Genomic DNA, 18,078 nt, shown 5'->3' with positions numbered 1-18,078 from the left:
CACCTACTTCATGTAATTGCAGTAATTCCGAATATATTTATGGACCCATTTCCCATGTTATAACAAGAGATCTTAACATCGTTCAAGACCGAGAGTTAAAATCATTCCTCAGTAAAGGACCTAAATATCGTCCCCCGTCAATTATTAATTGGAATGAGTGTCGTAATATCATCCACGACTCACTGCATACTTACTGTATGAAATGGATAAAACGGGAAAAAGCTGACAAAAAATCTTTGGACTCTTTTTTTAATTCAGTAATGAAGATAGTTGATATACGTATTCAACATTTTAAAGAACATTTTACTATAAACAATAACAACAATAAACCTATTTCTCGTATCAAACATATTCTAAAAGAACTAGCCAAGGAATTTGTTTTTGTCCCGGCAGATAAAGCTGCTAATAATATTATTATTGTTTGACGTAAATTTTACATTGAGGTTCTGAAAAAGGAAATCACCAATTCACCAACATTCCGACTTACTCCATTTTCAGAAAACGAAATCTGTAACAAACATAAACTTTTAGGCACCGCTTTACAAGCAGAGCCAAATACAATGAAAGTCCCAACTATGTATTGGCTTCCGAAGCTACACAAAACCCCTTACAAATATAGATTTATTTCGTCTTCAAGCCATTGTTCAACTACTAAATTGTCTATTCTTCTTACCAGCACACTTGGTACAATTAAAAACCTGATAATAAATTGTTCAAATAAGGCCTTCGAAAATAGTGAAATAAATTACTTTTGGAGTGTCAAGAACTCGTTGGAAGTACTTGATAAATTGCATGCTTATATTGGTGATTTTGAATCTGTTCAGAGTTTTGATTTTTCTACCCTGTATACCACATTGCCTCACATTCTCATTAAGAAACAAATCACACACCTAATTAAATGGGCATTCAAAAAATCAGAATGTGAATATATATGTTCAAACTCTTTTAGGTCATTTTTTAGTAGCAATAAACAAAAAAACTATGTTAATTGGACATGCTTTGATACTATATATGCCCTTGAATTTTTACTAGATAACATTTTTGTTCGCTTTGGGGATTCCGTATATCGTCAGATTATCGGAATTCCAATGGGGACTAACTGTGCACCACTTATTTCGGACCTGTTTTTGTATTGTTATGAGTTACAATAATGACGACTTCAGTATGTATATTAATGTTTATCCTGTTGAACTTACTTTAAATAAAGCTAATACTAACAATGACCACTGCCCTTTTCTCGATCTTGATATCTATATCACTAATGGAAAGCTGAATACTAAAATTTATGATAAAAGGGATGATTTTTCATTTCCTATCGTTAATTATCCGTTTTTAGATGGTGACGTTCCCTTGTCACCATCTTACGGTGTTTATGTATCTCAACTTGTACGATTCGCTCGTGTATGTAACAATGTTTTAGATTTTAACGAGAGAAATTTATGTATTACTGAAAAATTATTACACCAAGGTTTTCGATATCACAAACTAGTCAAAACATTTACTAAATTTTATCATCGGTATAAAGACATCATTCGTAAATATAGCTCAACATGCAGACTTCTAATACATTTAGGTATTTCACATCCAATTTTTTATGGTAATATTCTTTATAAAGCACAAAGGTGTCAGTATTCACCTCAGAAACTTACAAAACCTTTGAATAGACTTATTGAGAAGGGATATAATTACGATACTGTTGTCAAGTCATTAAAGATTGCATATTTTGGCGTTAATATTGAGTCACTGATAAGGTCTTTGCATCGGAACTAAACACATTTATTCTAAAAACAGTTGTTGGCATGATACGGGTTATGTTCTTCTCATATATGTTATGATGATATGATACTAAACCCCTAACGGGAAGGATTGTGCCTGATGTTCATATGATGAAATCATAATCTTTCAGTCAGTTTAGTTGAAGTCTGGAGCTGGCATGTCAGTTAACTGCTAGTAGTCTGTTGTTATTTATGTATTATTGTCATTTTGTTTATTTTCTTTGGTTACATCTTCTGACATCAGACTCGGATTTCTCTTGAACTGAATTTTAATGTGCGTATTGTTATGCGTTTACTTTCCTACATTGGTTAGAGGTATAGGGGGAGGGTTGAAATCTCACAAACTTGTTTAACCCCGCCGCATTTTTGCGCCTGTCCCAAGTCAGGAGCCTCTGGCCTTTGTTAGTCTTGTATTATTTTAATTTTAGTTTCTTGTGTACAATTTGGAAATTAGTATGGCGTTCATTATCACTGGACTAGTATATATTTGTTTAGGGGCCAGCTGAAGGACGCCTCCGGGTGCGGGAATTTCTCGCTACATTGAAGACCTGTTGGTGACCCTCTGCTGTTGTTTTTTATTTGGGCGGGTTGTTGTCTCTTTGACACATTCCCCATTTCCATTCTCAATTTTACATGTAAAAAAAATGGCTGATGAATTTTTATATAAATTAGTGATATGGTCAAGTTGAATAAAGTAATAAAAAATTGATGTGTCTGAAGCTGTCAAATTGATTAAAGACCTAAAAATAGAATTGTCCTTATTTTAAGTTAGAGCTTGTATTTTTTTTTTTATAATTTTGATATTTTTTTTTCCAGAATTAGTGCACTACATTGTAATAAAAATGTGGGTTTTTTTTGCGATAGAGCAGGTTCGCTTTTTAAAATTTTAATTGATTGTCTAAAAGAAATGTACTACTAACTGAACAAATGTGTTCTCTTGCTAGTCGACTCCTTGTTGGATTTTGTGGACGACTTTTATGACTATTTTCTAACAATATAGACAGACACTTTAAAAAGCAAAACTTATCAGCAAGACAACATCTACATAAAAAAATACAGTTATGCGAAATCGTTAATCAATTGTTGATGATGCACATAGATCTAGATCATCGAGACATCCTCTAGTTTGAAACCCGAAAAAAAGTGTAATCAATTCGCTAGATAATTCTAAGTATGCGTTGACACTAAATACAGTATGTTCGATAAATTAATGTACAACAAGAAGAAAGGAGAGAGGGAGTTATGATATATTTGGGGCCGTAATTATCTTTTTATCACAGTTTATTAAAACAACACAGCCCAACCCATCAATTGTATTCAGAACTTAAAAGAACTGATCAACTGTTAGTATAACTGACACTGTGCATTACTGCATTAATAATAGTTAAAGAATTGTTAATTTGTTGTAGCATATATATTGACAACATCCTCTGACAAGGCTACTACTGGAATGGACTTTAATTTCACTTGCTATTTCACTTCAATCGAATATGACCTAACTATATCAAGAGATAACGCATTTGAATGTAGATTTCGAAGACATTGCAGATTGTATGGTTACAATGAAAACTTCACGTGTACTTGTAGCGATACAACCGTCACCTTGACTGTACCTGGAACATTTGATATAGAAACCTTACACGGATCTCAATGGATGTGTAAAGATTATTATTACGGTGAACCCTCAAATGAGGTGCTGTTAAATGTCAATGGTAAGTACAGTACGATAGCGATACGTTGATATGCAAACAGCATACCTGTAATGATAAAAAAAAAATTATGATACAATACCTTACACTTCTATGGTCTTAAATATAATATAATTGTGAAGGATAATTATCTTGTTTTATTCAATTCAAAGTAAGAATAATATCTTTTATAGTAAGTTTGTTTCTTTGAATTAGATAAGCAGAAAGTATACTTTTTAACCTTATGTACATTAGCATTCATTTAAATGGTTGTTCATCCTAGTTTACAGCAGTACGTAATACTTCAATTGTTACATTGAAATCATTTTTATAAAACTACATGTACTCAAAGAAAATTAACAACATTTTCAGCTCCAGAATGAATAGTACATGACCAATAAAGAATTTGCAGTTTATTTACATAAGTTGAAAATAAAGTATAACAGTGTCCTTGTAATAATAAACACAATACGACATGGATTTTCCAGATATTATAAGAATAACACAGAGTTTGGAGGATGATAGGGCGAATTGTTACCCCGAGAAAACATTGCTAAATAAAGGCAACAGAGGTATACCAGTGTTCAAAAATCATAAACGAGACGAGGTCAAGGTTGACAATGTCTTTTCTAGGGTTTACATTTTGTTCTATAACCTTTTCAGTTATACGTTATACAATTTATCATACTAAATGTGTTTTTATTACTGTCTATTAAGTTTCAAACTCAAATTAGTAGACCATAACGTCTTGTACAAAATACTCAGTTGTACATGTATTTGAAAAAAACAAAATGATTAACGTCTCCGAGAAAGGTATACAGTATTTTTTAAATTTCTATGGGAAATTTTAATTGATTGCCTGTGTATTAACTAATCATAATCTGGCATTTTGACATATGAATTATTATGAAAATGCATTAATGGTTATTATTAAGCAATTCACAACAAATCGGTTGAATAAACAGTATAAGACCAATTAAGAGTTTGCAGTTTATTTACATAAGTTGAAAACGAGAGTACAACAATTACCAAATGACGTTTAAATAACAACGAGCCAGATTCTATCCCGATATGTTTGTTAAAATGTTGTGTCTGGTGTTAAAAAGATAACTAATATACAACGTTATACTAGATCTTCATCGCTGGTATCAATCAAAGAAATTTGTTTGCAAATCATATGTTATGCTAATATTAAACTATTCATTCCAGTGAGCTTAATATATTTGAGCTGCGGCAATAGATAAAGGCAACAGTAGTATACCGCTGTTCAAAACTCATAAATCCATGGACAAAAAACAAAATCGGGATAACAAACCAAAACCGAGGGAAACGCATTAAATATAAGAGGAGAACAACGACATAACACTAAAATGTAACACATATAGACAAAATCCCACGAGAATAACAAATATAACATATATATATAACATCAAAACCAAATACATGAATTTGGGATAGACAAGTACCGTGACACGTCTTATCGAAATTGACGATGTTGGACTGATGCATGTTCTAAAGTACATTTACATGTAGAAAACTTTAATCGATTTGGGAACATTCAAAAACAAAATAACATGATGGATTTTTTTTCAGTTTTTTTGGGTCGTTTTAGAAATTCAATTTAGAAAAAGTTACAGACTTTATGTATATATTTTTTTCAAACCCGAAATAAGCTGCCAGATGTATTGATATTCATTTGCATAAGGCCGATGGTTTCCATATCGTATTCGACGCAGCTAAGTTCAAATGCACGTTTTTGAACTAACTTACAAACATAAAGCTATCTAACTAACAACTGAATATGTCGTATCGTTATATTATTTCCCGTTTGTACACATCTCCTTCCTTTTTTGTGTATTTCAGTTCCGATTAAACAAGTCAAGTTAAAAGCAATTCCAAATGATATGAATCCAATAGACATTTTGTCTGGTTCAAACCAGCAGTTTACTTGTACAACTGGTGAAGGTCGACCGTCATCAAGGATCCATTGGTTTATGTCTGGTGTGAACATAACTGATGATGCTGTTGTTAAGCCTAATACGTGCAATCAAGGATGTAATGGCAAAGTGATATCATCAAGTGTTTTGATATACATTGGTCATATTACTGACATTGGGAAGACAATTTACTGCACAGCTTCTAATTTAGATGAAACAAGTGTCCGATCACAAGACAAAATGTTGAATATCTTATGTATGTATACACAATAGCATGATATCGAAATGTAAAAGATGCTCTAAAGAGTCAGATAAATATGTTTTTCACAAAAAAACAGTGGCTGTATTTTATAATAGAAATAGATGTATTTTATACAAATATAGTTGGTAATTCTTTGATTTGGATCTTATGCCTCTCGAAATTTAACAACATCTTTATATATTTCCATATTACCAATTGGTATTTTGTTATTCAAACTGCATAAGACAAACTAAAAAATCATAAAAGCTATAAAAGAGGGACGAAAAATACCAGAAGGACAGTCAAACTCATAAATCGAAAATAAACTGTCAACGCCATGGCTACAAATGAAAAAGAAAAACAGACAAACAAATCTTACTCATGACACAACATAGAAAACTAAAGAATAAGCAACACGAATCCCACCAAAAACTTTGATCTCAGGTACTCCGGAAAGCGTATGCAGATCCTGCTCCACATGTGGCACTCGTCGTGTTACTCATGTTATAACAAATCCGGTAAATAGTCTAATTCGGTAGGTCAAATTCATGAAAGGTTTGTAGGTACGACGTAAGGAACATATCCGATATCATTTGTGAATCGGTTATTCTGTAACAGTCAATCAACTCGTGGTTGTGCCTGTAAAATTTACGAAGGGATGATTTCAACTCCACCATTTGGAACTCTTGGTTTAATAGCTTCCTTGTGTTTATAAATTATAAACATAGTTAATCTCAAAACGTAAATATCCATATATCTTCGTTTAATATCGACAGTCTGTACCAATGCAGCAAATTGTTTGTACAATTTTTTGAAACGTATTCTTACTGTACAACGATGTTATCATTGTTACCGTGATTTCATTACCATTTCATGAGAAAGGTGTTCACAATTCAAACAATTTCCAAATTTATCGCTATAGTCAAACCAGTCATTTTAGAAATACCAGATTACAACATTACAGAAGGGAGTAATTTGAACATTGACCCTACAATAAATGCCAATCCAGATCCTATATCTGTATGGTGGACACGTCAAAATAAACCCGAATTCATATATCATGGTAGGAACCTTACAATAAGAGGCATCCAAAGAGTGTCTAGTGATAACTACACGTGTCATGCTATGAACACTATAACAGCGCAAGGACATCCAACGAAGAATAGATCATCCGAGGAAATATTTAATGTCAATGTACAATGTAAGTAAAAATCTACCGTAACAATAAAAATTCAAAACAAATCTACGATTTATTCGATATTTGTCTTTGTGATGGAAGTCAGAAGATTTTCATTCATAAGAAAATTGTGTGCAATATTTTTTTTCATCTCCATCATGGTTTATCCTTAAACTTGATTTTGCATTGGTGCTTTTTTAATACCTTATTTTGTTTGTTGTCTTGCATAAATGCTGATCTTTTCGTGATAGTTTGTTGGTGAAATTATTATTTACAAAATCTATGAATTTTTCGAACTTTTTATAGAATTTACATTGTTTCAACTTATATAAAAAAAAATGGAACATGCCTGTGTCCATTAGCGACGAATAGTATGGCGTACTTTTTATAAAGCAATAATATGTACGGGTCTTGTTTATTATCCCTTTTTGTCACTTTTACTTAGTGTTTTCTAATTGCAGTTGTACAATGGCATGGAGATGCAGTTAATAATGCTGCAGTTGGAGCAGGAACAGGGATTGCTGTTACCATCTTTATAATCGGGGTTACCATTTTGAATATTTTTTTGTTCAGAAAACGTCGACTGTCCAAGAAAAAAGGTATACTTAATGTGCAGAATACATTGATAAAACCTCTACATCGGGACTTCTTTTAATTGTTAAACTGAGCATATATTCTAATTGTCTAATGAGTATTACAATTTGTAGAGTGCACATAATTTGAAAAATGGCCTTATATCACAATGGATTATGAAACGTTATGTTATAAACATTCACAAAAGCTTACACGTTACATTTTAATGTATATGTAATATTTTTACGAACGATTGCAACAAAACTCTTATTGTCAATGTTAAGATGCATTGTATAATAAATGTTCATCTGATCAAATAGCTGACCATTCAAAGATATCAAAATTATTTGTCATAACATATCCAAACATCTCACGGTCGGGTACACGTAAACACGAACACAACAACAAAAGAAACAATTGAATAAATACAGAACACATAGGTAATGAAGATTTATAAGGTTTAAAACTTTACAATGGAAACGGGGATGTGTCAACGAGACTACAACCCGACAGAAAAACAGAAAAAAAACCATTCAACAATAGTTCTTCAACACATTTAGAAAATCCCATACCAAGAGACTAGAGCTGGCCCCTAAACAAAAATGTGCACTTGTTCAGAAATGTGACGTCACTCCTAACTTCAAAACATGTTGATAAACCAACAATTAAAAAGATACGTACATAACTAACAAATGTTAGAGGTTCCTGAATTTGACAGGCGCACATATGCGGCGGGGTTAATATATTTTTGAGAGATCTCAACCCTCCTTTTTACTTCTAGCTAATGTAGAATTAAGAAACACACAGCAACACGAACAGTGTCACTCAGTTCACAAGAAGTTTGATGTCAGAGTAGGTAGCACAAGAAACTAAATACGTATTTTAACAAAGGACTACTAGCAGTTTCTGATATGCAAGCGAAACATTCAATAAAGGGGGCTCGCGGGTATAAATCAAATGTTTTTTTAATATGACATTTCGTGAGATCTTTTTAAAATGAAGTTTATTATATACTTAAGAGGGTAGACCTGGTATATGGGAGACAACTCTTACACATGTATTGAAATCATTAGTTTAAACATAGCAGTAAATTAAACAGTGATCAAGCATTTATGTTGTATACATTTGGCTGTGAGAATGATGCAGACATATCTAGTAAGCTGTACATGTTTGACACCACCAAACATTAAACAAAAAACATCTTGTTTTAATAATGTGGATGAAAGGGTAGAAAATTACCATTCATACATGAAATGCTTAAAAATGTGAGTTCTGAAGCAACTATAATACAATGACATGGGAACGAACTACATCTTATTATGTATTTTCACAATCGAACAATTGATAATCAATAATCATTAAGCTTCCTGTTAAAGATATAAATATCAAGATCAAGGAACATCAATGCATGTTTTTTTTCTCTCACAATATTGTTTTTCTTTCTATAGAACAGAGCAACAGCGAGTTTATGAAACAGAACTTCATGTGCCAAGGTAAAAAACTGGTTTATCTTATACTGATAAGTTTGATAACAACTACTTTATACGACTATGTAAAATGTCTAAATTAAGGCGACAGTTGTTATTGGTATTCAAATTTCGTACATCATTTAGCTATAGAGAAATCAAGATAATCGACATAAACTGAGGGAAATGAATGACATATAAAAGGAGAGAGACTGGGTGTGTCGACAGGATAAACGTCTCTTGCTATGCATGCAGCATCCGTCATTTGAATCAAGACTCTGTAGGGATGTCAAAATTGGGAATAACATACAATTGGTAATAATAGACATGACGACTATATCGATATCTTTATATCACAAACAGCTAATACATGTCACCAGTGAATTGAAAAAAACCAACCAATTGGTGATGCTGACCGGAAATCTATTGAGGTGTATATTGCAGTGGTCCCCTTTATAACTCAGTTAATGAATTCCTTGTAATGTAAAGTTCGTACATTACATGGAGGTCAAGCTCCTGTCCTGTAGTACACATTGTCTGATTATTTGAACTAGAGCAGACATTCGATTGTGTATCAACTCTTTTAGATTAAGTATAGTATCTTCTATTGAGCTCAGCAGTCAGTGCTTCGATACTCATCTTAAAATAACATAGAAATAATAAGATAAGAAATGTGTGCCAATAAGACAACTCCACATGAAAGTCACAATATGTAAAAACTAAGACAAAGTACAGCCTTCTATATGAATTGATGGCTCACATCGAACAACAAGATAGAAATAGTCTTAAAATGACTTGTGTAAAAACAACGCAAACAGGAAATCAACAGTCTAAACTATATATAAAAAGGAGAAACTAGAAGCGTTTATGAATGATCAACAACAACTAAACAATAGGTTCCTGACATAAGACAGGTGGCTTTAACATTTTAACAGGTGTGAACCTTTATTCTCATCTGAAATGGCAGTTTAACATTACAACACAGAAAGACACACTATAAACATGCTAAAATATTAATCAAAATGGCTTAAAAGCGGGGCGAAAGATACCAGAGGGACAGTCAAAATAATAGATTGAAACTAAACTGACAATGCCATGGCTAAAAAATAAAAAGACAACCCGACAAAAAATAGTATACAAGACACAACATAGAAAAACTACAGACTTACTCAACCAAAAAAAATAAAAGTAAATATACCCATCATATGTATAATAAACACTGATAAAGTTTAAGAGGCATCTAATTTTCTAGATTGGGATATTAGTTGTTTCGTTTCTAGTCTGAATTGTTTTATATTGTCCTCTTGCATGGTCACACATTTGCCTTAGACTTGACTTATCGAATATAATCGAACGTGATGAACAACTGAAGTGAACGATATCTCGTATAAACGTCATGGACAATTCATAATATCTCATTAAGATTATGGTCTTAATAATAGTTTAAAATTTTTGCATTATACAAAGAAATTGACCTTGTGAATATCGAAAAACGAGACTATCGAATATGCCGTGGTAAGTGTGGGATTTCAACATTGAAACAAAATATTTTTTCTAATTTCATATGATTAATGGCGTGTTAAATAGTCCTTAAATAAATCGTACAATAACAGTATTGCTTATTTTTTTTTTTTATTTACAATTGAAATTCAAGCTATAATTTCAAGTATTTGTATTTATTTATAGAGAAACGCCACAGACGGACAAACATTTCTATAATGAATTAGGAGATCTTAGAACGGGTAAAACGGGTAAGACGGGTAAGTAGTGAACTAATATAGTCATTGCTGAATCAAACTTGTTAACATGATGTCTTAATCTTGTAGTTACACTAAATACTGAGACACAGTATGACAAGATGGTAATATATTCGTTTAAGATTTGAATATAAATGTATCATAACGAATTCACGGTCAACTAAAGGTATAATACATTCATTAATTTGAATTCGTTTTTATACATCTATTGTTTCAAGTATAATTAGATTTTGACGTCTATCTTTACATCAATTATTACAAAAACCACAAAAAGAATATTTTAATTTGGAGGATATACCTTAAAGGCAATTGGAAATAAAACATTTTCCAACAAATTAAGACTACACCATGGCCAATGTAGGACAATCTAATTTAGAACAACAATTAAAATATAACATGTATTGAGCACATAAAGGATTCTTCAATGTTTATGCATTGATTTAATTACTTCTTCAGTAGTTACTTTAAAATGTAGTTCATGAAAAGTTCTATTGCTTTCTAATTTATGAAATGAATCTTATGTACATACTTTTAATCTTAGTCCAAAATTAGGAGATACTTTTCAAATATGAAACCAACTTATCAGCAGAAATCTTAAATTATTTCGAAAGTCTACTGTTTGTATTTTTTTCAAACTTCTTTAAAGCGTCCTACATTTAAAAGGGATTGTTTTAATATTAAAAAAGCAGTTTTGAAATCATTTTAGTCAAAACGTTTCTATAATTTAAATGACAGATTTGACTCTTACTGTTTCTGTGTATGAAGAAGCTACCACTTATTAACAGGGTCATATGGAAATTTAGGCAGTGACATTTTTTTTCTTTTTAGGTGACTTCTATTTGAATGATCTTTTTGCTCCTTATTATAAAACATTGTGCAAAATACATGCTACCCGTATTCTCACTAGCTAATTTTTGATTTAACAGACCACCGATTTTACACTAATTTCCACAAACTCAATAGAAGCCAACATTCATTTGTTGAATAAATTCTACGAAATAGAACTTTAATCTATAACACTATTACCACTATTCTATAAAGATGTAAACTTTTCTGATAATCAATAATGAAATCAGAAGGACAATTTAAGATACAGGCTTTTTTTTATTGACAACTGGCGTAAATGAAAAATATAGAAAAAAAATAACAAAAATAACCGAACTGCCAGAAAATTCAAATTGTAAAGTCCATAATGAAATAGCGAAATCAATAGCTCAAAAACATTACACGAATGAATATATAAAAATGAAGGTATCACCTTTTTACTTTTTAGTGCAAGTGAGTACAGTCAGAGAAAACACAATGATATGCATGAACCAGCAATTAAGGAAGTTTGCTTGTCATGTTATGGAAATTTTGTCATATTTTAGGAATCCTCTTGTTTTATCCATTGAAGTGCCTTAAAAACTGCCCATTGACACCCCTTGTCTTTTTATAAATCTTTTGCATATTTAGATGCCATCTGTTAAAGTCTTATAATTTCTTAATAGTTTTTGAGACATAAAACTTGTCAATAATAAAACATTAAGAAATCAAAAGAGACATTTTTTCCCGCCAAAATTCTAATGGCTAATATCTCGAAGACAAGCACATTGACCTTTATAACGTTTTTGCTCCTTTGTTTCAACTAAAATCCTTTTCTTAAATATAAAAAAAAATTGCCAATAAGACCGCTCCCACAAAAGAGACAAAATGAAATTAACGACTATATGTCAACGTATGGCCTTCAACAAGATCAAATCCCATACCACATACTTATATGAAAGGCAAAACAATTCAAACGAGTAAATTAAATGTCTAATCAATATAAAAAATAACGAAAAACAAATATTTAAAAAAAAGCAAAAAACTTCAACCACTGCTTTACAGGATCCTATTCAAAACAATGAAAAATGAAACTGAACTGATTCTTTTTGCGTTCAAGGAGAGTGCCGGTTTACATCCATTGTTGTAAAAAGATAGATCGGAATAAGAACGTAAATGAGAGATTTTTTTTTTTATCAAATTATGATATATTTTGAAATGTTATTGAAACAAACTGGTTTGATGTATTATTTTCTAGATGATGATCAACCACAGAAGAGCCCAGAAACAAGGTATTTACAATCAAATTTTATTCAGATCTATTATGATTTTTTTTTTGTTTATTTGTGGTTTTTTTTTTGTTATCTCTTTCTCAAAATGAAGTTATTTGTCTTCATTAAACTATTTAAAGATAAAAGCTAATCTTCATAAACAAATTTGTGAAGCGTTATGTACATTAAGCATTGTTTATATATACTGTTTGATAAACAAATGTGCGAAGCGTTATTATGTACATTTAGCATTATATTTACTATAATTTTGTTTCTACAGTGCGAACTGTTATGAAGATGTTGGTGAAGAATACAGCAATACAGCTGGTTATGTTTACGACAATTTGAACATATCAGACAACGGTACGTTGAAGGATTACACATGAAAATAAAAAAGAAAAATTACCGGTTTCAAACTTTTAAGCATTCTTTAAATTTTATATTGTGTTGGATAATACAACCTTGTTGTACCTTTGGAACTAAAAAAGACACCTGGAAAAAAATGTCAAACATAAATATTCATATTACGATGTGCATTATCATTTGTGTATGTTATCAAATTCTTTTATTCCTACGTATTTAGATTTCATAAAAAGCAATACGATTTATTTTCGTTAACTATCGTCTTGTTGCAATAATTTCACGTTGATGTATACTCTTTATCTGTCTTTGTTTGTATCTAATTTGAAAATTATTTTCACCTTGTACATTTATTTCAGAAAAACAAATACATCACAGGGATCCAGCATTATATGTGAACTTGGACTTATAAACCTTCTACATATACTTTGTTTACAGATATGTCTAGTTATCTTTCTTCATATGGTAATTTTCTTAGATACAATGCAGATATGGACAATACTGCTTGAAAATGATGACTAAATAGCTGGCTTCAATGTAAAAAAAAACCCATGGAGGATGATAAAACCAAAACATAACTCAAGTATAGCATTTCTAGCAATATTCGGTTTTCTTTATAAAGTTAATCGGACTGAATTCCAACACCGTAATTGAATTAGGATACGGGTTTTCAAATGTCCTTATGAAATATTTATTGTTTGATGTTACACATAGTCTGCTACAAAATAAATTTTACAACGAACGTTTTGTGAATGTATTTTCTAAAACAGGATTATGAAAAACGCTTATATTTCAGAATTACTTATACCAAACATTTTATAAAGTCATGGCTAATTTTTGGATAACCTTATTTGATTAAATCATATAATATTTACTTGACGTTTGAACGCCAACCTTTCTTTTGCTTTTTTATGCATCTGCATATCCTGGTAGGTAGCTGGTACCAATACAAATGTACGAGGTTTATTAATCAGTACAAATAACTGAAGATGTTTGAATACATGTACGATAAAATAGATTTGAATTAACTATGATGTTGAATCTTCTAAATTCATTTTTAATCCATGTATTGATACATGCTCGTCAAGGATATTGACTTCTGCTTTAGTCATCTGAATGGAGTAAATATTACTTTACTTATGTCCTTAAAAAATCATCCATACAATGTTTTTAAATTTCACGTTTCATAATATGGTTAGCCTTTCATAATTGAATCATATAAATATCGTCTGCGTACTTGGTAATAAGCATTCCGAAAATGGCAGAAGTTACATGCACCTGTTACTCCGGAGGTCTCTAATTTTCTTCTGGTTTTTACAAAGTTTGTGTCTGTCTTTCTTTGAATTATGCTTGTATTGACTCCTCTGTTGTTTTGTTTTACATTTTCGAGGATAATTTGATCGTATTCTTTACTCCATATATTAAAAAAAAAATGTATGTTCTGGTTTTTAATTGGTCTCATATCAAGAAGAATGAGGTACAATGTATGATCGTAAATATGATAACGATTAACCAGAGACCAAAGGACGCAAATTTCAGCAACTTCACTTGTATTTATCACTGTATGGCTTTCTACAATAAGAGAAACCAATATCGTTAAGTGAGTTTTGAAATGTTTCGAAATGAAACATATTTATCAACTCGAATGAAAAAAATAATGTTTTTGTTTTGAAATAAACTCTTGAAAGTTGAAAAGGATTCATACCAGCACTACACAGATAATCCTAATGATATACATGAATACTTTTCGTCCCCAGGGTATCGTCAACGAAGTAGTCAGCACTTCGTTCTGTTTTTAAAAGACAACAGGGTTTATAACATTTGTACATACTGTAGATTTTACTACATAAAAAGGTATTTTACCAAAGGTAAGGCAAGGTATAGATTGCTTTTGCCGTATTTTGCACACATATTTAGACGTTTTGGTTGAAACATTACTGCAACTTTGCATTTAATCTGGCCTTCTTATTGTTTGAATTTGGACGCCACTGATATGTACAGAAAACTCGTGTTTGGCGTATACGTTCATAAGGTTGGCTTTTTTATGAAAGATAAAGATAATTCTGGCAGGTATAAGATGAGAGAGTGTTTAATAGGTTTTGGATTTTTTTTTTGTTCAACGTTCTTTAAAGCAATTTGATATATAATCTAACGGCTGGTACACACAGTTATGTCAAAAATAAATTTTAAGTTGTGCGATTTGCACTACTAGAAGATAGAGGCTTGAAACATCATTTATTTGACTCAGATCATCAAGTAGGAAAAATAAGGAAAATTAAGTTGTATATTCTTTAATTTATCTTATTTCTAGATGCATTAACAATTCCAGGTACAAAAAAAAACGATAACGACACATAAAATGAATTCGAAAATTTTACTCACATGACACAATACAACAATGGGATTTGTCTAGACATTGGTGATGATGTTGAATGGAAAATCATACAGTTGTTGGCATGAATCTCATATATTTTATGATGGTATGACAGTAAACCCCTAACGGGAGGGATTGCATTTGATTTTCATATGATAAAGACATAATCTTTCAGTTAGTTTTATTGAGATCTGGAGGTGGCATGACAGTAACTGCTAGTCGTCCTTTGTTAATTTATGCATCATTGTCATTTTTTTTTTTTTTTTTTATACCAATAATGAAATCGGAGTCAGACTTCTTTTTTAACTGAGTTTTATCGTGCGTATTGCTATGTGTGTTTTCATTCTACATTGACTAGAGGTATATGGTAAGGGTTGAGATCTTACAAAGCATGTTCAATCCCGCTACTTTTTTGTGCCTCTCCCAAGTCAGGAGCATCAGGCCTTTGTTAGTCTTGCATGTTTTTTTAAATTTTAGTTCATTTTATGCTTTGGAGATTAGTGTCACGTCCTTTTTCACTGATCTAGTACTCAATTATTGTAGGGGCCAGCTGAGGACCACCTCTGGGTGCGGGATTTTCTCGCTGCGTTGAAGACTCATTGGTGGCCTTCGGCTGTTGTCTGCTCTTTGGTCAGATTGTTATCTTTTTTACCTATTTGCAATTTGCATTCTAAATTTTATAGTTCATTGTCAATTATTTATGCTTCGCGAAATCGTGAATTAATGTGTTGGTCGTCACTTGTTCAATATTTGTCTTATTTTAATTCTTTGATTTGCTATTCTATAACTAATCTTCACATTATACAGTTCCTTAAATATGTTTCATATTTTACACTTCTGTTATTTAAAAAAAAGGAATAAAGTTTGTTTGAATACCAATGGATGACTATCTCAAGAATACGTAACATAATAGCATCATGTGAGATCTGCACAATATCCTGAGACACGAAAGAGTATTTTCATTTGTTTTCTTTCACTTTTTAGTCGACAGTATATATGTGTGTTAAGGCAATAGTAAAAATGTTACATCAGACCCGACAATCAACAGAGTATTTTCATATTAATGCAACATATGTTTGATAGTATAAAGTGAGATTTAAAAAATTCTTTCCATGGTTACATTTCTACATTTATTATTGGCTGAACATCTTAAGTATTATTTTCTACCAAGTGAAAGTTAATGACGGATCTTTAAATATAGAACATGGTCAAACAGTTTTTTGTTTCTTAAAATTAGTGTTTCATTGAAAATAACAAATCAAATAAATCAATATGTATTATGCGCAAATATTTGTTTATGCCTAAATCATGAGAATATTTCGTTGATTTTACAACTTAATCTTTTGATCAAAATTTGTATAGAGTAATACAAGAAAAAGAAACCGAGATCTGAGTAATCTGATTAAATTGAAAAACATTTTCAGGAATTATTATGTCAATCTGATCACTAAAAAAATTTAAATACAAAATAAAGAAGAGAAAACAGTACAGGTGTGTCAATTAATCATGAATTGCCACAGTTAAGTAACCAATACATCTTTTTATTAGATTTCCTTTGATAGATCGTAAATATAATCACAAATTAAAACCATTACAAAGAGTACCATACACATTGAAATTATCAAAATGTACAAATTTAATATTCATTTTTGTTAAAAGAAAGTTTTTTGATACTTTGACTTATTGTCTGAACAGTCTGGCATCGGAATCAAAGTCATCGATTTTTTTCGGACAATTTTAGAATTTTGAAAAGAATTTATATAAAACTGGAACTGGTCTCTCTTTTTTTTTTATGTCCATGCGATTTTCTTACTTTGTTCCTATAACTTTGATTTTTTTGCTTGCTTTTGATTTACGATATTTGACCATCGTTAAACTATTGTCACCATAATATAACAATTAGCAATACTTTACAAAGGTTGAAAGATACACAACTTTAAATCCCGTCCAATCACTGTTGTCAATGTATCATGCGTAAACGATACTCTGTATATACCGAAGATGTACAGTGTCTTGAATATCATTTTGACAAGACTTTTATCTATGCCAAGCTTAGTTTTTCGTCTATAAAAGATCAGTCGGGTCTAACTCTCATTTGAGCGACCTCTGGTAGTGTTTGCTGAAAATCAATGTGAATTGAAAATGTCCACTGTGGTTTCCATAATAAGATACTTTCATATGTGTCTTACGTTGTTATCTTTTATAAGATCTTTAAAAAAAAAAGTGTTATTGATTTAATACTTAATTGATAAAGATTGACCAACTTTAAAGGGAAGTAGAATATTTTTTCAGGGTCATTGTTTTAGGATAACGGAAATTTATGTTTAAATGCATTTACTATATCATTTGTATTTTATTTTCATAGTCCCTGTTGATAATATAATGGACATTGAACATCAAACACTAATCAACGTATAACGAATCTGTCGATCACATCACTTACATATCCAAAAGGAAGTTAAAATCTGATTGTCTCTGTGCAAGATGATTGCTTATTTATGGAGGATTGCAGTATATTTCCTCACAGCCGAGGGATTTACGTCAGGTATTATACATGTTATATTTTCATTCTTATTTTTGTATTTGAAAATCAATCAATATTTTCAGAAAAAGAGATGTTAAATTATCATTCTTTGAGCATTATGTAAAATTGAC

At 31.0% G+C, this 18,078-nt stretch overlaps 1 protein-coding gene across 2 annotated transcripts in view; it reads left to right on the top strand.

The window, feature by feature from the left end:
* Positions 1 to 13,791, top strand: part of LOC139526784 (uncharacterized) — a 67,872-nt gene extending 54,081 nt beyond the window's left edge. The window contains exons 4-10 of one of the 2 annotated variants that reach the window (XR_011665171.1): positions 6,564 to 6,842; positions 7,280 to 7,417; positions 8,840 to 8,884; positions 10,544 to 10,617; positions 12,677 to 12,710; positions 12,970 to 13,052; positions 13,409 to 13,791. Coding sequence is in view for 1 of the 2 variants with exons in the window: in XM_071321947.1 (XP_071178048.1) it covers positions 3,185 to 3,487; positions 5,327 to 5,656; positions 6,564 to 6,842; positions 7,280 to 7,417; positions 8,840 to 8,884; positions 10,544 to 10,584 (1,136 nt within the window). In the remaining variant the exon portion in view is untranslated. Of the gene's footprint in view, positions 1 to 3,184; positions 3,488 to 5,326; positions 5,657 to 6,563; positions 6,843 to 7,279; positions 7,418 to 8,839; positions 8,885 to 10,543; positions 10,663 to 12,676; positions 12,711 to 12,969; positions 13,053 to 13,408 lie in introns of those variants that run through there. The other variant, XM_071321947.1, reaches the window with a different exon arrangement.
* Positions 13,792 to 18,078: the final 4,287 nt, after the last annotated feature.

Source organism: Mytilus edulis, chromosome 6, assembly GCF_963676685.1.
Source record: "Mytilus edulis chromosome 6, xbMytEdul2.2, whole genome shotgun sequence".
Classification (NCBI taxonomy): domain Eukaryota; kingdom Metazoa; phylum Mollusca; class Bivalvia; order Mytilida; family Mytilidae; genus Mytilus; species Mytilus edulis.
Note: the sequence above shows the minus strand (reverse complement) of the source record. Positions and strands in the feature narration are given on the sequence as shown.